This window comes from Pelodiscus sinensis, chromosome 24 (assembly GCF_052426305.1).
Source record: "Pelodiscus sinensis isolate ZL-2025 chromosome 24, ASM5242630v1, whole genome shotgun sequence".
Lineage (NCBI taxonomy): Eukaryota > Metazoa > Chordata > Testudines > Trionychidae > Pelodiscus > Pelodiscus sinensis.
The window spans coordinates 2,845,389-2,867,413 of NC_143075.1; the positions used below are offsets into that span (position 1 = coordinate 2,845,389).

The 22,025-nt window shown below is 50.3% G+C and overlaps 1 protein-coding gene across 5 annotated transcripts in view; it reads left to right on the forward strand.

The window, feature by feature from the left end:
* NPHP4 (nephrocystin 4) overlaps positions 1-21,081 on the forward strand; it is a 128,672-nt gene extending 107,591 nt beyond the window's left edge. For 4 of the 5 annotated variants that reach the window (XM_075906446.2, XM_075906448.2, XM_075906450.2 and 1 more), the window contains 11 exons: positions 3,325-3,536; positions 3,720-3,946; positions 4,880-5,069; positions 6,860-6,946; positions 8,093-8,249; positions 8,431-8,516; positions 9,700-9,785; positions 11,376-11,547; positions 14,934-15,113; positions 19,236-19,379; positions 20,425-21,081. In XM_075906446.2, the coding sequence (XP_075762561.2) occupies positions 3,325-3,536; positions 3,720-3,946; positions 4,880-5,069; positions 6,860-6,946; positions 8,093-8,249; positions 8,431-8,516; positions 9,700-9,785; positions 11,376-11,547; positions 14,934-15,113; positions 19,236-19,379; positions 20,425-20,565 (1,682 nt within the window). In that variant the 3' untranslated portion in view covers positions 20,566-21,081. The remainder of the gene's footprint in view (positions 1-3,324; positions 3,537-3,719; positions 3,947-4,879; positions 5,070-6,859; positions 6,947-8,092; positions 8,250-8,430; positions 8,517-9,699; positions 9,786-11,375; positions 11,548-14,933; positions 15,114-19,235; positions 19,380-20,424) is intronic. The other variant, XM_075906449.2, reaches the window with a different exon arrangement.
* Positions 21,082-22,025: the final 944 nt, after the last annotated feature.

Here is a 22,025-nt window from a genome sequence, read left to right on the forward strand (position 1 = left end):
ATGCCGGAGCTTTTGGTTCAACAGCTATATTTCCAAGATCTGGACAGTCTTCAGGGCACCACACTTTGGGAAAGATGTGGGGAAATTGGAGAAAGTTTATTAGAGAGCAACAAAAATAACGAAAGGTCTAGAAAGCCTGACTGACGAGGAAAGATTTAAAAAGCTGAGTTTATTTCATCTGGAAAGTAGAAGGAGAAGGGCAGACATGATAACAACTTCAAGTATGTTAAACATACGGGGCTCGTCTACACTGGCCCCTTTTCCGGAAGGGGCATGTTAATTTCACCTATCGTAGTAGGGAAATCCGCGGGGGATTTAAATATTTGAATAAGGAATAAGAGCCTCCGGAAAAGGGTGCTTTTTCCGGAGGATCGGGGCCAGTGTAGACGCTCTTTTCCGGCTTTTTTAAAAGCCGGAAAAAAGCGGCGGACATTTTTATTTAAATGCCGCGGGGGATATTTAAATCCCCCGCGGATTTCCCTACTACGATAGGTGAAATTAACATGCCCCTTCCGGAAAAGGGGCCAGTGTAGACGTAGCCACTTATAAAGAGGAAAGCGATACATTTCTTAACTTCTGAGGACAGGACAAGAAATAATGGACTGTCAACCCATGGAACTCCTTGCCAGAGGATGTTGTGAAGACCAGGACTGTAATAGGGTTCAAAAAAGAAGCAGATAAATTAATGGGGGTTAGGTCCATCTATGGCTATTAGCCAGGATGGGTAGGAATGGTGTCGCTAGCTTCTGTTTGTTACAGGCTGGGAATGGGTCACAAGGGATGGATCACTTGATGATTCCCTGTTCTGTTCATTCCCTCTGGAGCACTTGGCATTGGCCATGTCAGAAGCCAGGACACTGGGCTAGATGGACCTTTGGTCTGACCCAGTACGGCCGTTCCTATGTTCTTATGGGCTTAAATTGCAGCAATGGAGACTTAGGGTACGTCTAGACTACGTGCCTCTGGCGACAGAGGCATGTAGATTAGGGTACCGGACATAGTAAAATGAAGCGGTGATTTAAATAATCGCCGCTTCATTTAAATTTACATGGCTGCCGCGCTGAGCCGACAAACAGCTGATCAGCTGTTTGTCGGCTCAGCACGATAGTCTGGACGCGCGGGTGTCGACATCAAAGGCATTTGTCGACCACCCAGGTAAACCTCATCCCAGGAGGCATACCTGGGTGGTCGACAAATACCTTTGATGTCGACACCCACGCGTCCAGACTATCGCGCTAAGCCGACAAACAGCTAATCAGCTGTTTGTCGGCTCAGCGCGGCAGCCATGTAAATTTAAATGAAGCGGCGATTATTTAAATCACCGCTTCATTTTACTATGTCCGGTACCCTAATCTACATGCCTCTGTCGCCAGAGGCATGTAGTCTAGACGTACCCTTAGGGAAAATATGTTCAACCATAAGGGTAGTTAAGCACCGCGACAAATTACCAGGAAGTTATGGCATCTCAGTGAGTGGAGGTTTTTCAAGACAGGTGAGACAAACACCTAGCAGGGATGATCTAGAATGGGTGACCCTCAGTCCTGCATCAGTGTAGGGGACTGGACGAGATGACCGATCAAAGCCCTTTCCAGTCCTACACGTCTATGATTCTGTGGTAAGCCATGTGAAGTATTGAAATCATTAGACATTTTACTCAATGTGTGACAAACCCAATGCAGAAAGAAAAAGAATCCGAGATTTTAAGGCAGGACGGGACCATGATGATCTCCTAGTCTGACCTCCGGCATAGCACAGAAATCCTTGTATCAAGCCCATATCGTTTGTGGTCGAGCTAGAAGACATGTTGGGGGTGTGACTCAGAGACAGTTGAACAGCTCAGAGAGTGCGCCAGGGTGTCCGGGTGCATGCACGTGCGTGTGTCCATTCACTAGTGAACCTCAGAAGGTCCAGGTCAGAAAAAACTCAAAGGGTTAGATTTGGATCCGAATTCCAGGACCCAAAACTCCCTCCGAAGCACACGCTTCTCCCAAGATTTGCACACCTGGTGCGTGAGAAAGCCAGTCGGAAACCTCTCTCCCAGCCACCTTCTCCGAATGCCGGAGTCAGGAAGCACAGAGAGCTGGGAAATGTGAACTGACCTGAGCACACTGGGCTCTGGAGGCAGGCTGACATGGACAAAGGCAAGGAGTGGCTTAGATAACAGAACATTCGGCTCAGACGCTCCCCTCCCGAGACAGGTCCTTCCAGCCCGGCATCCTCCTTGCCCATTAACTTTTTAACACGGCCCATGCAGCCGAACGTTGTGGACACGCGCTGAAATACAACCTTTGCTAAAGCGCTTGGGAGTGGATTGGATTTCACGGCTTAGCTCTTTGGCTGGCACTTCCGTCGGGAGCTGCGCCAGTGGCAACGTTGTCGAGAAGTGAGAGGCAAAGGAGTGGGAAGGGGGAGCAAAAGAACATTTGTAAGGGGGAGGTGTGTCTGGCGCCCAGCAGGGACCAGCCATGCTTTGCATGATGGGAGGGGAACAAAGTTCCCTTTGGCAACGTTTGGTGGCTGGAGATCGTTTGATTTATACACTCACCAGAACAGCCCAATGAACCCAGGGCCCCACAGATCCCAAAGGCTTGGTAGCTATTCCATGGTTAAGCCAGGCCTTGTAGCTGGGTTGCTGTGGGAGGGATGGGGGGAAAGAGGCAGCTGCCCTGGGACCCACAGATTTAAAGGGGCCCAGAGCTCCCAGCTACTACTACTGCAGCAGCCGGGGCCCCGGGCCCTTTAAATTGCTGCCAGAGGCCTTGGAGTCAGTCCCCCACCTTGCCCAGGGACCCAGCGAGTCTGTCAGCAGCTCTGCCATGTTAGGGTGTCACCATTTTGTGTTGGCCACGTCTGGGCTCATTGCCAGGGACCCCATCCACGGGCCCGAGGGAATTAACAGGGCAAGGTGTCCTGTGGCTTCATGACGGTCACATCTCAGCAGAGCAGCGCCTGGTCTCCTGCCTGTGGAAAGCTTCACAAACTGCGCAACACAACACCCTGCCCTGGGGGCGTGGCTGCCAATTTCAGTGCCACGCCTGCGGAATTGTTCTGCGGGGACAATTCGGCCTTCACTGGCCCTATAGGCCGGACAGAGGCTTGGTCGGAATGTCCCTCGGCGCAGCTGTCCCCAAGCTCCCCTTCCTCTTGGTTACCACCTCCCTGAGCTTGCCAGCGTGGAAGGTTGAAGCCGACCTCTCCGCCTGTTTGCCCACGTCACCCGTCCATCTCCCTGTCTGAGCCGGCTGGGAGCTGCTCCCTGGGGGGGGGGGTCGCACCCCGACTCTCTCTTAGCCAGACTCTAACGCTTGTTTCCTTTTCCCCCAGCTAAGAACGTGTGCCAAGCCCAGAAGCTGGCGGACGTGGACGGCGAGCTGGCGGCCATGTTGGCCAGCCGCCTGCAGGAGGTGAGCACGGCCTTCCAGCACACCAGCCGCGAGGCCAGTGCCCTCCGCAGGCGGAAGGTGGCGAGGATGATGATGGTGCGGCAGCTGGAAGCCCGGGAAGAGGATGCCGGCGGGAGGAAAGCAAGCCTCATGGTGAGGAGGCCAGAGGTGTGCCAGAACATCCCGGGACCCAGAGAGCAAACTGGAGCCAGGCCTGACAACACCCAGTAGCCTCTCCGGTGTCAGGGCTGGGGTTGGGGTCCTTCAGCTGACCCCTCAGACATGCAGGGGAGGGGCCCCATCAGTGGGCTGTCACTGGGGTCTCTTTCCCGACAGGGCCAGCGTGAGGAGCGCATGCAGCACTCCAGGGACCTGCAGATCATCGATGCTTACCGGGAGCGCCTTAAGGCCGAAGGCATCTCCAGCATGCTGAGTCAGGCCATCACCACCAACTACACGCTCTACGCCACGCTGGGCACCGCCGAGTTCTTTGAGTTTGCCCTGAAAAACCCCTACAATGTCCAGCACACGGTGACCATCGAGATTGACCATCCTGAGCTGAGGTAGGAGCCAAAGGCATTCTGCTCTCCAAAACACTACCCCCCTTGCTCGTGGGAAGCCATCCTGGGGCAAAGAGGCGCTTACGGGAGCGGTGGCTTGTTGCTTTTCCATCTAACGATGGAGGCTTTAGCAGGGAAGGGAGGTCAGTATAGTCTGCTGCCCCCCATGCAGGAGATTTCACTTTTCTTTGTTTTCCCATAACGCTATCCAAAGGGGTGTAGCTACCAACAGAGAAGCTAAGGATAGAGGAGTTGCACACTAGGGCACATCTATCCTCGTTATCATACCGCTCGCACTGAGCCATGCCCGTCAGTTCAGAGAAATGCAGCCACACTTCCCTCTTCTCTTCTCTTCCCTGTGCAGTGTGTGTGTGTGTGCTGAGGGAGTGGAGAGGTCTTCGTTTCTCAAACCAAAGCTGTGGTTGATTTTAGAGTTTTCTTTCTATTTCATGGGGGCATGAACTTTCCAGCCACTCTCTTTGTACCAGCAGCCCTCCCTCTTGCACACTGAGGTCTAGGTACATGCTGAACCTCTCTAGTCCAGAACTCTTTGGGCCAGAAACATCCCTGGTCCGGCATGATTTTAATTCGCTGGATGGCCACTTATCACCGGTGTGGTCAAGTTTCCCATGGTCCCATAAAGTTTATTGACAGCCCCCAGGCCTGGCGCTCAGAGTTCTGTGCTGTTATTTAGCTCTAATTTGCCCCTAAATATCCTCTAAGAGCCCAGCAAGCAGTGGACGTGTTGGTAATGCTGCTAGACAGTATTGACCTCCCGTGGTCCAGAAAATTCTCTGGTTTGGAACCGGTCAAGTCCCGAGGGTGCTGGACTAGAGAGGTTCAACATGTACCACGCTCAGACTTATTTTGGGATGGGGGAACCCCAGCTCCTGGAATATTCTGTTCCAAAGTAACTCGGCCTATGATTTCTTACAGTGTGATTGTGGACAGCAGGGAGTGGAGACACTTCAGAGAGCTGACCCAAACCATTAGCACGCCAGTCGAAGAGGACATGTTTCACCTTCAGGACAACCAGATGCCTCAGATCTACCTGCGCCCCAAAGAGACCATTCACATTCCATTTAAATACCAGACCTTCTCTGGAGACCACGCTGTCATGATGCAGGTACATAACACCCTCTCTCTTCTGCTATAGTATGACATCGGGCAAATAAAACAAGGAGGAAAGGGTCCAGTTGCCTACCATCATCACCTAGCATTTAGCACGATGCTGGCTGGGCCTGTTTTATAACCAATGTTCTTTCTAGCTGGCGATGGCTAGTACGCCTCATTGCTTCACATCACCCGTTCCTTGTGCTGCTTTCGAAACCATCTCCGTTTCTCTGTTCCTGCACCAAGAACTGTACAGAACTATCACTTAGCTCCCAAGGGGAGGCCTAAAACTATCTGTTCTTTGCTGCACAGGAGCAATGGCCGAATGGCTTTGGGGGACGTCAGAAATACCTCCAAGAGGCTGTCCTGTAATCTTTTCTCTTCTGGCCCCAGCCAGAACCAAGAAACAAAGAACACGCAAAATTGGCTTTGAAGGTTGAATCCCTTCAAAGTTTTCCAAAGTGGTTTGGGGGTTAAAACAGAGAGGACTTGAATTTTAAGGACAGGGTGTCGGCTTCCGGGGGAACAATCCCCTCTCCCTTTGCAACTGGCTCACCTCCACCTGTGCTTCTCTGCTCTCAATGCGTTAAGATTCAGGGCTGAATGCACTGCTGGTGCAGCTCCATCAATGGGAGGAACGCGACCCTTACTCTACTCTTAGGAGCACAAAACTGGCTGTTAAAATGAGATTGTATCCAAACTGTTCCCTTTCATTCCCTTCTTAGCTCAATGCCATCAAATGAATGAGCAGGCCAGGCCGACCTGTGTGTGATGATGGAATCCAGAGGTACAGGCCAGCTATGTGATCTGAGAGTGTTCCTTGAATTCTCATCATCTGATCTCTCCCTTCTGCCCTGTTTCTACCAAGCCTCTGCCCTCTCTCTTGATGCTGTCTGCCATGCAGGGCGCCACTACACTGATTGATATGTGCCGATTGTAGGGAGGCCACCAGGGAGGAGAACATGCAGAAAGAGAACAGCAGCACTCGCGCCCCCCACAAATACTCTGAAGAGTCCAATAACAGCAACAAATCTGCCATTCACAGGCTGTGTCTAGACTGGCCAGTTTTTCCAGAAAATCAGCCGCTTTTCCGGAAAAACTTGCCAGCTGTCTACACTGGCCGCTTGAATTTCCGCAAAAGCACTGACTTCCTACTGTAAGAAATCAGAGCTTTTTGCGGAAATACTATGCTGCTCCCGTTCGGGCAAAAGTCCCTTTTGTGCAAAACTTTTGCCAGTGTAGACAGCTGAGATGTATTTTCCCCAAAACGCCCCAATGGCAAAAATGGCGATCGAGGCTTTTTTGCGGAAAAGTGCATCTAGATTGGCATGGACACTTTTCCGCAAAAAGTGCTTTTGCGGAAAAGCATTCGTGCCAATCTAGACGCTCTGTTCCGAAAATGCTTTTAACGGAAAACTTTTCCATTAAAAGCATTTCCGGAAAATCATGCCAGTCTAGACGTAGCCACAGTGTTTTACATTTAGTTCCTGAAAACACAAGTGCCAGGCAGAGCTCTTGTAGAGCAGATTCCCAGCACACCATTGTCTCAGATGCGTACAGTGGATCCCCACTCCAAAACTCTGTTCCCCTAACCTGCAGGGTTGATTTGGGTATGTCAGGAGCAGCTGATCAAGCACAGAGGGACAGCTGGAGGCTCTGGGAGGAGAATTCTACCCTCACAAGTTTCCATTGTGATACAGTTTCTTAAACATTATTGATCAAGATCAAAGCAGGGCTGAAAACACCAAAGAATGACGCGATGTACACTGCTTCTCTGAATGATTACTGCTGCTTTATTTATAGCCCGGCCCTGCTGAGCTGAGATTCAATAAAGGCAAGGAAACTGCACCACCCTGGAAATCCAGTGCCGTGCTGACAAAACGCATCAAGGTAACAGAGGCAAAAAGAAGTGCCATCAGTTCAGTAGAATGCAATGGGTTTGACAGCCTGTTAGAATGATAAAAAACCTGAGACAAAGATTGAGCTAAACATATGTAAGCCCTTTTAATTGCTCATTTATGGCAGGCCAGACCATAAGTTTATCAGTAACTAAATATTTATGAATTTCATTGGGTGTCTATTGTAGTGTATAAAATGGGGTAGTATCCCTTTAAGTATTTTATAAGCCCTCTGGTGTAAATGCCACAAAAAACCAGCATGGCAGGGTGTGGATAACAAGGCTTTATATTTAGTGAATGTGGCTATTCAGCACCCAAACACATAGTCACAAAATATAGAGAATCATGAGCTTTTGTGGGTAAAAGCCACTTCATCAGATGAAATTTACCCAGGAAAACTCATGATTATCTCTTTCCTATATACAGAATTCTCTATAGATCTATCTATATATAATTCTATCTATCCATCCATCCATCCAGTCATCCCTACACAGCCTGCCTATCTATCTATCTATCTATCTATCTATCTATCTATCTATCTATCTATCTATCTATCTATCTATCTATCTATCTATCTATCTATCTATCTATCTATGGTGCAACCGGACTACTTGTTTTTTTAAGGTTACAGACTAACATGGCTACCCCTCTGTGACTTTACATATATACAGTCATGTCTGTAAGGTTTCTCATCCAGTTTTTGTTATGAAAAGAGCAAAAGACAATGACTTTACAGCATGGGCAAGCCCTGTTTTAAAAAGGATTTTGTTCACAAACATATCTATTGACCTCCATGTCCCCATCCCATGCTTGGTTTCTCATTCCTCTGTCAATTATTGCTGCAAAGCTGCTCCCCTGAAACGACATGGTTTCAGTGACCCAGAGTTTCCTTTCACAGTTTTAGATTTTGCCATCCCGTGTTTTTTTAAATTGAATTCTCTTACTAGCACCCTAGGTCTCAGGCTGGACAGTGGTAACTCCCCCAGTTCTGTAAGCAGACGGGGAATGGATATTCATTCGTTCCCGTTATCGACCAGAGTGAAAGCCGGAGGTGACGTTTGCTCTTGCTGCAGCATTTGTTGTCAGTCCCTTTCCGTTCTCTCTCCGTGAATTGAGCATTATGTTTTGTTTGGCACAGGTCTCCTTTAAGGCAAATGGCCACAAACCCATTGCGATTCTCAGTGTCAGTGTGGAGTCTCAGCCCCCCGTGGTGGATCAGACGTTCCGATTCTATCACCCGGAGCTCACCTTCCTGAAGAAATCCATACGGTTACCTCCGTGGTACACTCTGCCAGGTAGCTGTCAGCATCCGGCTGAGAACTGTCCTGCAGATATGTGTTGCTTTGCAGGGTGGGGGGTGGGAAAGGGAGTCATGCTTAGAGGTTTGCAGCTCACAGGCCTTTCTGCCAACCAGGGCAGGACAGAGGGGTTATGCCTGATGGTCAGGAGAGAATCATCTTATGCTCTTTTTCCCAGGTGCCCCTGCGGGAATGCCAGGTGGGGAACCCGAGATGTACGTCCGCTGCAGTGACCCCAACATCATTTGCGAAACCAAAAAAATGGTACAGCTTACACAAAGCAAACGGCAATCCAGTGGCGTGTAGCCTTTTCTTTTCTATTGATCGTGTTGTCTAGAGCAGAGATACCGTGCGCCAATGGCGCATTGACTTGTAATGACACTATATTGGGTGGGACCAGGTTGCAACTGCCTCACTGCCTTGTTCAAAAGAGGGCAAATCGTCTCTTGCCTGCTCTCGCTCTTTTTATAGTGTGGATTTGAGGCTGCAATTTATACCATACTTTGGCACACTGCGCGGCATTCTTATCTGCAGGGAGGCCAGATTTGAAATACTGGTGAAACTGCCTCTTTCGACAATGCCATCTCTCCAGATAGGCGCCACAAATAAATTCTTCTGAAATCAGAGGTTCTAAAATGGCCTATAGGGAAGGAAATAACAATGTGTCCTTATTGAATAGAACATAAAACTTAAACAGGATTGCTGTGCTGTTCTATGTTTCCTATTCCACGACAACATCCAAGAACTCAAATGCTACAAGGATGAGGGCCGTGCCATCGATATAACTTATGATCCCTTTCCTTTCAGGTGATGCTATTTCTCCACTATACAAGTGTTGCTTATCTCCTGCTGCCTTCATATTTCTTTCTCTGACACCCTGATCCAAAGCCCATTGACAGTCAGAGCCTGCTAGTAACCTCAGTTCACTTTGGATCAGGGCCCCGACATGTCTCCGTTATGAAATAGTTAATATTTCCCCTGAAGTGCGGCTCATGTTGTGTCCTGTGCTGTAATTTTTAGCTTTGACTCCAAGGTTCCAGGGTTTTATTTTCCGCCATTTGGGATTTACATGAAAAACAAACTCACACACATAAGTGCGGATGGTAATGAAGGTGTTTGTTAATTGCTATTGCAGAAATCTGCTGGCGTGGTAATTGGATTATGGCTTGTTAGAAAACTTGGGGAAAATTCTGCAAAATCTAATTACTGAAACAAACCCAGAATGGGAGAGCCATTTGTATCCTCTTTTGTAATTAAACAAGTTGGAAGAAGCCAAGCTGAATGATAATGTAACAGGGTCGTTTGGCTGGGTTTTGGAGCGTTCTCCTTGTGGAACTGGAGTGGTGGGGGTTAAAATAAAGGGGAAAAGACCCACTGGCATGTTCATTGTGCTGGTTCGAGCTCTTCGTCAACTATTCTAAAGATGCTTTCTGATTTCCGTATTCAGGGGCCTGGGGAGCCACAGGACGTGTTTTTAAAAGTAGCTGGAGGACCAAGCCCACAGATCAAAAAATTCTTTGTTGCTATTTACACGTAAGTAGAAGAATCCAAAGTAAAAGGGAGAGTTCTCCAGAACCCTTGTCAGAGCAGATAAGGAAATGCTCATGGAACACTAAGTAGCCTGATTCCGGCACAACTTATCCCTTGGACAAGCGGAAATCTGGAAGAAGAGCAATACGATTCTTTTGAAATATGTCTGGTCGCAAGCCCGGACAAGGGTGGAAGGGTATGTCTACACTACCCCGCTAATTCGAACTAGCGGGGGTAATGTAGTCATCCGCAGTTGCAAATGAAGCCCGGGATTTGAATTTCCCGGGCTTCATTTGCATGAAGCCGGCCGGCGCCATTTTTAAATGCCGGCTAGTTCGAACGGCACGGACTACCTAGACGCTAGACGCGGCACGGACTACCTAGTTCGGATTAGGCTTCTAATCCGAACTAGCTGTACGCCTCGTTCCACTTAGGCTTCTAATCCGAACTAGCTGTACGCCTCATTCCACTTAGGCTTCTAATCCGAACTAGCTGTACGCCTCGTTCCACTTAGGCTTCTAATCTGAACTATCTAGCCCGTGCCGCGTGTAGCCTCGCGGCACGGGGTTCGAACTAGCCGGCATTTAAAAATGGCACCGGCCGGCTTCATGCAAATGAAGCCCGGGAAATTCAAATCCCGGGCTTCATTTGCAACTGCGGATGACTACATTACCCCCACTAGTTCGAACTAGCGGGGTAGTGTAGACATACCTGAAGATATTAAAAGGGGGTTGAAGCTTTCTATGCGGGAGACCACGGGAAGCACCCATGCAGTGAGCCTGAATGCACGCCCGCCGTGAGAAAGCCCCCTTTCTGAGACACCGTTCTTTACAGCACCCCGGGTCTTTGGCAGTGATGTCTGCCTGTGCTCTGAATGAGGGCTCGGGTGAGACAGAATAACAGCGGCTCCCTCTGGCCAGCTGCTTTTTATTTAGGTGCTTTAGAAAAATCCATCCTGTCTCACTTAACTGAGAATTGGGTGGGCTCTGCAGGGTGGCCTTGACCAGCTGGGAGGAATGAGCTTCAGATGGGGAAAAGATGATTTTCTCCCCTTCAGATACTTTCCCAGACTTGCACCATCCCCTCTGATCACTGCTGGGTGTGCTGCTGCATATTCCCTGGGGAGGAGGGAATATTCCCTCTAATCCTTCCCATCAACGTGCAGAATGAATTTTGTTCTGTGCACCAGGGCAGGTGTGAATGTGCACCACCAGGAGAAACACAAACCTAGCTGTGGGCAATCTGCTAATCAGCAGGGCAGCATTTGAATCTCTCCTTACCCCAAGCGCACAGCTTAAAAGGACCACTGCCTGGGTCTTGGGGAAGCAGCCCAGCTTGACTTTCAACAAGACTTAAGCTCCTGAAACAGCCAGATGCTCTTGAAAACTTCCTCCTCCATAATGTTGTGTGGGAGGGAAGTCAATTCCCATGCTCAGCCACTCACCTCTCCTCTAGAGTTGCACGGGATGTGCAAAACACTTTGGAACCAGACTCACAATTTCCTCCTTTCCGCCTGCAGTTGTGCGCTTTTGTCCATTGTGGCAACGCTTCCTGCACCCGTGTCATGACAGGCGTCTCTTCTCTCCGCTCCAGGGACGCCTGGCTTGCTGCTCCCATCCAGATCTGGCAGGTTTACCTTCACTCGCTGCAACGTGTGGACGTGAGCTGCATAACTGGCCAGCTGACTCGCCTTTCCCTGGTTCTCAGGGGCACCCACACCATCAGAAAAGTGAGAGCTTATACCTCACATCCGCAGGAGCTGAAGGTGAGCTCTGCCGCCGGCCTCTGCTGGCTTGCGGCCCTCTCTCCTCCCCGCCGCAGAGTGACACGTTGCACTGGGAAGAGGGCGTAGTGCGGGGTGAGCTGAAAATTAGCAAAATCCTTCCCAGTTATAATTATGAATGGGCTTACATTGACAATCCCAGTGAAAATAACTCTCCAGTAGGAAACCAACCCCAGTAGGGATTATGAACAATTTACTGCCATAAAGTCTTCATTATAATTATCTTTTGATTAAAGTCGTCATGTGTAGGATCATTGGTACAAACCCCCCGAGGGCAAATTATCTGAATTAATGGAGACTATCTGAAGACTAATAATTTCTTTAGAATTCATTTAGTCATAATTATAAATGTGACTAAGAAAAGCAACACAAACTCCATTGCCCTTCCATACATCAAGAAAAAAGAAAGAAAGAAATCGGCGTTGGACTGCTGTCCTCACGGAGGCAGAAAGTGGAGCTGACTCCCCCGGCCGGCGGCCGGAGCAAATTCAGTCTCCACAGCGGGCCTGGGAGCTGCACAGCTTAAAGTCTGTTCGTTTCCGATGATGTAGAGGCTGGTCTGTAGTGGCTAAACGGGTCATTAAAATTGTAATACCTTGCAGGGAAGCAGATGTGAGAAGGCAGCCCCTTCCAGGCCTGCCTCAGTTTCCCCTTTCAGAGTCCTCCAAAACAATCCCATTTTTCTTACTGTAAGTAAAGGTCTGGTTGGGCTCATGTATTACAAAAGTGCCATGTCCCTAACTCATAACAAAAGCTCCCCAGCCAGAGTCCAGATTTCCCTCGACATAGTCCACCCAATACAGTCTGGGGATCTCTCTCCGTGTCCTGGCTCTGTAGTGCAGCTCTGGTGTCCTTCAGCACATCCTAGCTTTCCAGCGCAGCCCCCTCCTGTCCCAAGATCAGGACAGCCACCCGTCCAACTGGAGTGCAAGCCCTCCGGTGCTGGCAGAGGGGAGATAGCTCTCCTGCAAGGGGCCCGCCCCCAGGTCACCGGACATATCAAACTCCTCGTTGCCTTCAGACTGGCCTCTTCCAAGCTCTCTTGACACTCCTTGAGCGTTGCTCCCTCAGTGTTACCAGGTCAGGATCATGGGCAGTGCGTAAAGTTGGCAGGGGCAGACATCCTTCCCCAAACCGCCTATACGCTCATTATCGGGGAAGGATGGGGCCACAGGGCTGCACCTAGCTCCCCAGGCACCAAGGAGGAATGGGGCAGTGGCGGGGCAGCCCTGCTCCCTGGCCGCGGGGAAGGCTGGGGCCTCAGCATGGCAGCTCCGGCCTGCCATGTGGCCAGGAAGGATTGGGCTAGAGGTGGGCACAGGTTGGCTCCAAGGGCGGGGACTCGTGTGTAAGGGGTGGGGCTGGCCCCTGCCTTCCCCAGCTGGGACTTCACCTGCTGCCCATGTTCAGGACCAAGTTGTCCAAGTGTCCTAATTGGGGCTGTTCCCACTTTTAGCCGGCCAACTTGAACCCCCGGAGCCCGAGTGTGTGTGGCATTAAGCATCCATGAATCCTCCTGCTGTCAGCTGGAAATTGGGGTGCCTGCCAGCTCGGAAAACGAGGCCCCGTGAGTCGGAGAAACTGGCTGACAAACCGAGGGGCGCAGTTGTCTGGGAACTTTGGGCCTGGATCTCACAGCCTGTGCCTGTGTTAAGTGAAGCAGCGTTCTTTCTGATGGATTATATGGCCTTAGAAAACGGTTTTTATAGACCTGGGCAGACTAGGTCCAGAATCTCCTTCCTAGAGCAGGCTGATCCATGTCTCCCTTTGGGAGGGGGAAGAAACTGAGCTTGTCAGCAGTTGAGGAAAGCATTAGACCCTGCTAGATTTACCCGCCCACCCCTCCTTGTTTGCTGTGTAATATCACAGGGGTCTCTTAGCCAATTCATAAATCTGTTCAGCACCTCAAGGGAGTGTTTGTTACTGTGCTTTGTTGAGGTATCTCTTCCCCGTCAGGAAGGGAGTTCTAGCTGTACAGACAACCAGCCCTCTCGTCTAGCTAGCCAGACTGTATTTTGGTAGGAGAGATCGTGTTGGTAGGGCTCTCAGAGAAGAATGTATAAGTCAAACAACAAATGCAGGAGCTGCTTTGCCAGCTGTGTCTCTCTGTGTGTAATAAACATGATGCTGAATCATTAGAGTACATTCCGTCACTCAACGAAATACAGTCAGCGTTTGAGACCTTCTGTTTTGCACAGGGCACCTAGGGTATGTCTACACTGCCATCCTAGTTCGAACTAGGGTGGCTAATGTAGTCATTTGAACTTGCAAATGAAGTCCGGGATTTAAATATCCCGGGCTTTATTTGCATGTTCCCGGGCGCCGCCATTTTTAAATGCCCGGTAGTTCGGACTCCCTGCCCGCAGCTACATGCAGCACGGGCTAGGTAGTTGGAACTAAAGCCCCTAATTCGGACTGCCATTATTCCTCCTGCAATGAGGAGTAACAGTAGTCTGAATTAGGGGCTTTAGTTTGAACTACCTAGCCCGTGCCACTTGTAGCCGTGGGCAGGGAGTCTGAACTACCGGGCATTTAAAAATGGCGGTGCCCGGGAACATGCAAATAAAGCCTGGGATATTTAAATCCCGGGCTTCATTTGCAAGTTCAAATGACTACATTAGCCACCCTGGTTCGAACTAGGGTGGCTAGTGTAGACATACCCTAGTGACTCGAGTGTAACTGAAATGCCTCGCCCTCTGTTGGCAGTGCTTTATTGATCTGGCATTAGGCACAAGGCAGAAACAGCGTTAACATTGCTAGTTGAGATTTGCACTCCAGATGTTGCTAACTGCTCAGCAGAATGCATTTGTGTTATTGAAATTCAAAGTTCCTCTGCAGCCCCGCTCCGATTATGTAACTCGGCCAGAGATTTTATGGTGCCATTAGAGCCTGGTTTATGAATGCAGCCAGCTTTAATTTCCTTCTCAGAAACACACATTTCTCGATATTTGATCAGGTCCAACACATTCCACACTGGAGTCTAGAAGGTCAGTCGATTAGCTTCCTTTCTGACTTGATCAAAGGACCCCAGCTTGGTGCCTCTAAAAGGATCTTTCATGGCACATTTACAGGCTGGGGTTAATTTCTCTTCCACTGGCTCGCACGCTGAAGCTGCCCCGATAAAGTGTTACATTACAGTGCTGACAGCTTTGGCCCTCGCTCACACCCTCTCTCCTTGTCATCGAGCCAATCCTGCTTTTCTTACATTTTTAATAGAAAACATTTTGCAGTGGAATGTGCCGGGTGGAGCCCCAGCTTCCGGAACCAGAGAGACGCATAATTTAGGGAGTCTAATGAAACCTTTTGATTGTCTGCAGCTCTGAATTGTGGGCATTCCTGCATGTTTCCATTTGGCGTGTTCCCTGCAGGTGGATCCCGAAGAGGTGTTTATTCTCCCTCCGAATGGCATGCAGGACCTGCATGTTGGCGTGAGGCCACAGAAAGCTGGCAGCAGGTTTATCTACCTCAATCTGGTGGATGTGGAATACCACCAGCTTGTTTCGTCCTGGCTGGTGTGTGTCTCCTGCCGACAGCCCATCATTTCTAAGGTACCTGGTGCGCCCATGTAAAAACATTCCAGGCTGATCGCTCTCTGGGGGTCAGTCGGAAGCCTAGCATGGCTGGTGAGTCAGTGTGAAGTGATGAAAGCGTTAGGAGCATAGCTGAGAGCGCCTTTTGTTTCGAATATCACCAGGTTCAGACATCGCTGGGGCTCATGGTCTGGAACTATCTAATTTTTAAGCTCCCAGCCATCATGAGTCTACAAATTACACCTGTGCCATTTATTTGGGCATTCCTTTAGCTGCTAGTTAAGTTTGGTTTTCCTGAGTGTAAAGTGAGCTGACTAGTTTTATTGGAATGGTCGCTACCATCCATAGCTATCTATTTACTGTAGCTATCTATCTCTAGCCACCACTTCTTGTCTGCAATCAGTCCCTTGCATTGACTCCTAGGCCTTGTCTACACTACCAAGTTTTGTCCTCAAAACCTGCCTTTTGACAGCAAAACAGTGAGCGCGTGCACACTTCAATGCCCTGTTTCAGTGACCAAAACCTTTCACCCCTAGCAGAGACTTTTGCTTTTTCCCCCTCCCTTGTCAATGAAGAGCCAGCGTGGACTCGGCTGTTTGTTTTGTTGAGAGAACTGGCTTCTCTGCTCAGTGTTCTGTGATCTCTGCTGCCCTGCAGGCCTGCGTCCCTCCCCTTTCAAAGCTTTGGGATATGTCTGGCAGCTGAATGAGCTGCTCTGCTTGGGGAACAAACAAAGAACAAATCATTGGCGTGCTCCTGTTCTGCCTTACTAGGAACACAGCAGCAGGCAGGCTGTTGCTGCAGGGGGAAGGCTGCATTCCTCAGCATGGAGAGCTCACAGAGCTAACCATGATGCTGCTCCCACCATCCAAGGATGCTGTGGGAGAACTGAGGGGGGATCCCAAGATGCGCAGGGTTCAGCTCTGCCGTCCCACAACACGGCACTGTGGGACACATACTCACAGGGCATTGCTCACGCTGCCAGTGTGGACATGCTCTGTCAACAGAGGGAGCAAGGGTGAACACCCTCTGGCAATTTTTGTTTTGTTGACTTTTGGGTATCAACAAAAGTTGTGTTGTCGTGTGGACATACCCTTAGGAACTTATAACTTTAGTTTTGCCCTCTCCTTAAAATTGTTGTTGTTAAAATTGGGTGTTGTTAGAACATCAGAATGGGTATGGAACATTATTATTATTATTATTTGGACGGTCTTTTGATTTCTTTGCAGTATCTTCCACCTTAAAACACGCTTCCCTTCACCGGGAATATACTATAGGTTCACAAAACTGATTTCTAAACATTTGGGACAGATAGTGATAATACCAATCTTTCATTTTATTCTTTGAGCTAATCTCCTTAAAGTAGCAGTGTTTTGTGACACAGGAGCTAACCCCAAAGGAATTGCCTTCCCAGGCCATATACAGGTTGAACCTCTTTAGTCCGGCACCCTCGGGACCTGACCGGTGCTGAACCAGAGAATTTGCCGGACCACGGGAGGTCAGTATTGTCTAGCAGCATCACCAGCAAGGCCACTGCTCACTAGGCTCTTAGGAGACAACTAGGGGTAAATTAGAGCCAGATGACAGCACAGAACACTGAGCCAGGGCTGTTATCAAACTTTATGGGACTGCAGGAAACTTGGCCACACCCATGCTAAGTGGACATCCGGCAAACTAAAATCATGCTGGACCAGGGATGTTTCTGGACCAGAGAGGTTCAACCTGTACAACCAAATTTCTATTTGAATTACAAAAACAGCTTTCAGTGGGGTAGCTGGGTTACTCCATTTCAGCAAAACCAACAAGGAGTCCTGTGGCACCTTGAAGACTCACACATTTATTTGGTCCCAAGCTTTTGTGGGCTGGAATCCACTTTGACAGATATTAATACAATAAATATATATTGCTAGCTCTGGACGGCCGCTTTAGAGATGCCGGAGGTTTAACCAGAGGACGTGCCGGTGGGTTTTCCCTTTTTGCACATAGTACTGCTCCTTCTCCCTGTTTTATTGATATAGATCTCAGGCCAGGAAAGCCCGGGAGCACAAACCCAGGCCCATTCAGGAACGCACATGCCTTGCTGCCACTGAAATCGATGGGAATTTATGCACACGTTTAAGAACTTCCCTAAGTCCAGGCTCCTGTGACATGCGTGCCTTTGGGAGCAGTTGTGGGTAGCTCTTGCATTTGCAATAGCTCCCACAGGTCTGGGGGGAACTTGGTGCACGTTAGGGGCTATCTAGGGCAGGGCACCGTGAGTTGGATCCAGGATGCACTTAGCGTGTGAACAATCCCGCTGAAAACCCCAATCACGAATCATGTTTGGCCTCTGTCTGGCGGGTGGCCCCCCCGTAGCGCCCCGAGGGAACATCACTTCTGGAAGTCAGTCACAGCAGAGGTATTTCCCATTAGCGCTGACTCCAGGCTGCTCTGGGATTCCAGGCCCAGGTAATAAATTGGATTTCCCATGTAATGGTTGTTCATTTTTTAAACATTTCCCTGTAATGCTCCATACTGGGGGAAGTTAAGCACAATGTTACAGCACAGCTACACTCGCCCTCCTCACACAGCCACTCCAGTGTGCCGAGCGCTGGGAATTAGCACCGGGGCTGTGCTAATGGAAACAAATTAGCTAGCCGGCGAAGCAGCCGGGCGATCCTCCCAGGGGAGTCCCTCTGTGATTTGGGCTAATAACCCTGTCTCTGAAAACAGCTGGCTGCCGAATTCGGCTGGCGGGAACGCCTTCTCTCTGCTTTGCCCGGGCGGTAGGGGTGAAAGCACAGGCCACGCTGCCTCGCGGTGGAGAGGGAAGCCGGGGGACGTGAGGGAACTAACGGTGATCGAAAGTCGCCCCTGCGCACGGCCTATGCAGCGTTTTAGCCGTCAGTAAAGGGCGACCAACCGCTGGATGTGATTTTTATGGCCTGTATAGGAACGTGGTCTTGAGAAACGGCTCAAAGGGAGGAACATGAGCAATGTTCCGCAGGCGTGCAGACACAGCTCTATACCTGCCACACCCCCGCCCTCCGGTCCAAACCATCTCCCCTCCGGTCCCTCCTCCCACCCGGAGAGGGGAGTCCCAGGAGCTCCTTGCTGACTGGAACGGGGGCTGCTGCCAGTTACTGCCCTACTGTGACTTACTGGCTGCAGGAGGCTGCTACGCCCGGCCCAGTGTACCCCGTTCCCTGCCCCCCCCAGCTGAGGGGAGCCCGAGGGCTGCGTGCCGCACAAACGCCCACCCGACGCTGCGGCTGGGCTGACTCTAGTGATGCCGAGGAAGAATTTAAAGCGGCGGGGGGAGAAGAGCAGCTGCCACCAGCCAGCAGGGAGGGAGGGAGCCCCCGGCAGAATTCCCCTCTGTCCCTAGCGCATGGGGCGGCGTTCATCCCAGCCCAAGGGGGAAGGGCTCCTCAGCTCCATGGCAAAGCGCAGGGCGTTTTACTGCTGTCTAGAGGTTGGAACGGATTTGACGGACAGGTCCAATTTTAGCTCTTTTTTACCGACTGTCTGTGAATTTATTGACAGTTGGCAACCAGGGTTCCCTGTACGCTGGGCGCCTGTGTGGCTGCTCGGGAGAGATTCCAATGAGACCCAGCGGATTAGCAGAGCACCCACAGCTGGGATTTTTGATTCTACTGGTGGTGCACATCCACATGTGCCTGGTGTACATAACATTTATTCCGCACACACATTGAAAAGATTAGAGGGAATATTGCTAGCAACCCCAGGGACACTGACAGCCTCCACAGACCCCTGGGCAAGGTGGGGGGAAGGGGCCAGAAGGCCTCCCCCCTGCTCAGAGTCCTTAGAGCCACCAGGAGTGCAGCGTGTCTATGAACCTCAAAAGAAAGAAGTTACTTGTCAAGTGTCGGAGCAGTGTTAACGAGGCTAATCAAGTCAGGGTGGGTGTGGCTCATTCGCAGCAGTTGGTGGGGAGATGCGTATTTCAAGAGAGGGCAAAGTGCCTTTGTAGTGCGTTATCCAGTTTAGATCCCCATTTGGTCGTACACTGATTGGACTGAATTTGCAAATGAAATGCAGTTGAGCTGTCTCCCTCTGTAATCGGGGGTTGCAGTTCTCCAGCCTGGCCGGTGTCGGTACTGAAATGACAACGCTGTGATTTCTTCTCTCCGGCCACAGGCGTTTGAAATAACACTCCCTGCCGGCGGAGGGAAAGGCTCCAACAAGCGGATCACGTACACGAACCCGTATCCCTCCCGGAGGGTGTACTTCCTGCATACCAACCGAGCGGACCTGCTGCAGTTCAAAGAGGATTCCTTTGAGGTAGCAAAGTGTGGGGGAAGCTCAGATACCCACATCGGCCTGCAAGTCTTTCTGGTTTTCAATCCTCAAAGGTTTTCTAAGGTTCATGGTTTCCCCCGCAGCTCAGTGGCTGACTCCCAGAGATGCTGCTGCCATTGACTTCAGGAAGGGGTCTGGGAGGGGAGCACAATTGAAAATCATTCCCCACGTGTTTTTCTGCACGTTGTGGTCTGATCTGGTCCGTCATTTGGGGTGTGTCTAAACTACATGGCTCCAGCGATGGAGCCATGTAGATTAGGCTGATCGTCAAAGGGAAATGAAGCCGCGATTTAAATAATCGCAGTTTCATTTAAATTTACATGGCTGCTGCACTGAGCCGACAAACAGCTGATCAGCTGTTTGTCGGCTCAGCACGCTAGTGTGGACGCTCCCGCGCCAACCTGAAAGCCCTTTATCGACCTCCCCGTTATGCCTCGTAGGATGAGGTTTACCGGGGAGGTCGATAAAGGGCTTTCATGTCGACAGGGGGAACGTCCAGACTAGCGCGCTGAGCCGACAAACAACTGATCAGCTGTTTGTCGGCTCAGCGCGGCAGCCATGTAAATTTAAATGAAGCCGCGATTATTTAAATCACGGCTTCATTTCCCTTTGCCGAACAAACAAATCTACATGGCTCTGTCGACGGAGCCACGTAGTCTAGACGTACCCCTGGTGTTTATCCTGAATTCCACTCCCAGTGACACTGCAGCGTTTGCTCAGGAGGGCTGGAACTAGATGAGTCTGCTTCAGGCGGTCTGAAAACGTCAGGCTTCATTTGTGTGCGGTAGGAGTTTGCTGGGGAAAGGTGGTGCCGGGTGAACCCAGTGGGTTGGAATGTCTGACCCCGGCACCAGGTGGAAATCACAGGCCACGTTCTGTGGGCTCCTCTCCCATCTCCCTCATCTGTTTTGTCAGCCGACGGACGCCTCTTGCGGCTTGGTGCTGTGCACACGTGTGTGATTGGGTGAGCCGGGCTGGTGTTGGGGAAAGGGGGTTGCTTAGCGCTGTCATTTCACTCTTCTTGCAGCTTGGAGGAGGGGAGACGTACACCATTGGCTTGCGGTTCGCACCCAGCCAGAGCACCGGCGAGGAGGAAATTCTGATTTATATCAACGACCAGGAAGATAAGAATGAAGAAACCTTCTGTGTGAAGGTTGCCTATCAATAAAGGGGAGGCTTTTGTGTCTGACGCTCGGCAGAATGACCCGTTCCTGGAGCATCTGGCAACGCTTTCATATTCCTGCATCTGCCAAGGAGTCCTGTTGTTATCAGTTTGAGAGACTTTTCCCTCCACAGATTTCCTAGGTCTCCTGAATTCTCCTTAACCGTGGTTGTCTGCAGACAGAAAAGCAATCGAACTGCTCTGTGACCCTCGCCCACATGCTGGCAGGATGTGTTTCCTTCCTGTTTGCAGTGTGCCTCTGTCTAATCCAGACATGGCCGAGCCACTGTGATTTGTTGTCTGACTGAAATCTTGGCACATTAACATGACCTCCAATGATGTAACAGAGCCATATTTGTTCTACTTAAGATGGTAAATGAATTCCTGTGTATTTATGCCATATGCCACAGTCCAGATGATCGTCGCTATTTCTGTTTTCCTTTCCTGGGCTGAGGGCTTGTTTGGATTTTTATTTGTTTAATTCTTTTTTAACAGATTTTTATAAAGCCACATTTCCTGTAAGAGTTTGTTTAATGGTTTTTAACTGAATTTTGTACATAATCTTATGAAACTTTTTGCTAGTTCTTTATCTAAGTGGTGGCACAGAACCCATGCTGCACAGCACAGTTTTCTGTTACACAGCTTCCCGCTGTTTGCCAGTAGCTCCCCATTACATGCTGGAGCAAGCATCTTGGCTGTCCTTGCTCTCGGTAATCCCTTTAAATGACAAGCCGATCAGAGGCACTTCACGATCCAGCCCCTCACCTGCATGGCGAGGAACGGTCCCGGGGGCTAGAAAGGCTCAGCAGGATCTGGGCGGTTTCAAATCACTCGGCTCAGCGCTGGCGCATTGTTTGGACTGACAGAAGATAATCCCTTTTCAATGGGAGGACTAGAGGGGTCAAATTCGCCTGAAGCTGGAATTTCATTTAATCTAGGAGCAGACAACCCCCAAATCTGGCATCGTGTTCGGGATAGGGGAGCCTTGTAAATCGCTGGGAAAGGCAGGAACTGGGAAGCATGAATCAGGCCAGACAGTACATGTCGGAATAAAGAGTTTGAGTATGGCCACAGGTCCAGGGAAAGAACTATTACAAATCAAGACAAAAGGGGCTAGGGGAGAGGGTTGGGCATGGACAAGACGGCCTCTGGGGTACAGCTGGCCTGCTGGCAAGGGGGTGGTGGAAGAGTGGATGAATTTGCAGTGGCCCGTGTGAAACGAATGGGTGTTGGGCAGAGCCCTTGCTGGCACTGTGAGCACAGAGGCCACGAGAGGGAGCCGCATTTCCCCCCATGAAGCCTGGCCCCTCAGAACACACAGGCGCTGGGGCGATTGTGAAGAGCGCGCGCAGCTCGGTGTTACAGGCTGCTGCTCTGCCTCTGGAGACTGTGCCGACCGCTCCTGCTCCCTCACCCCCGCCGGTCAACGTGACGTCAGGCCAGACGCCTCCCCTAGCCTCAGGCCT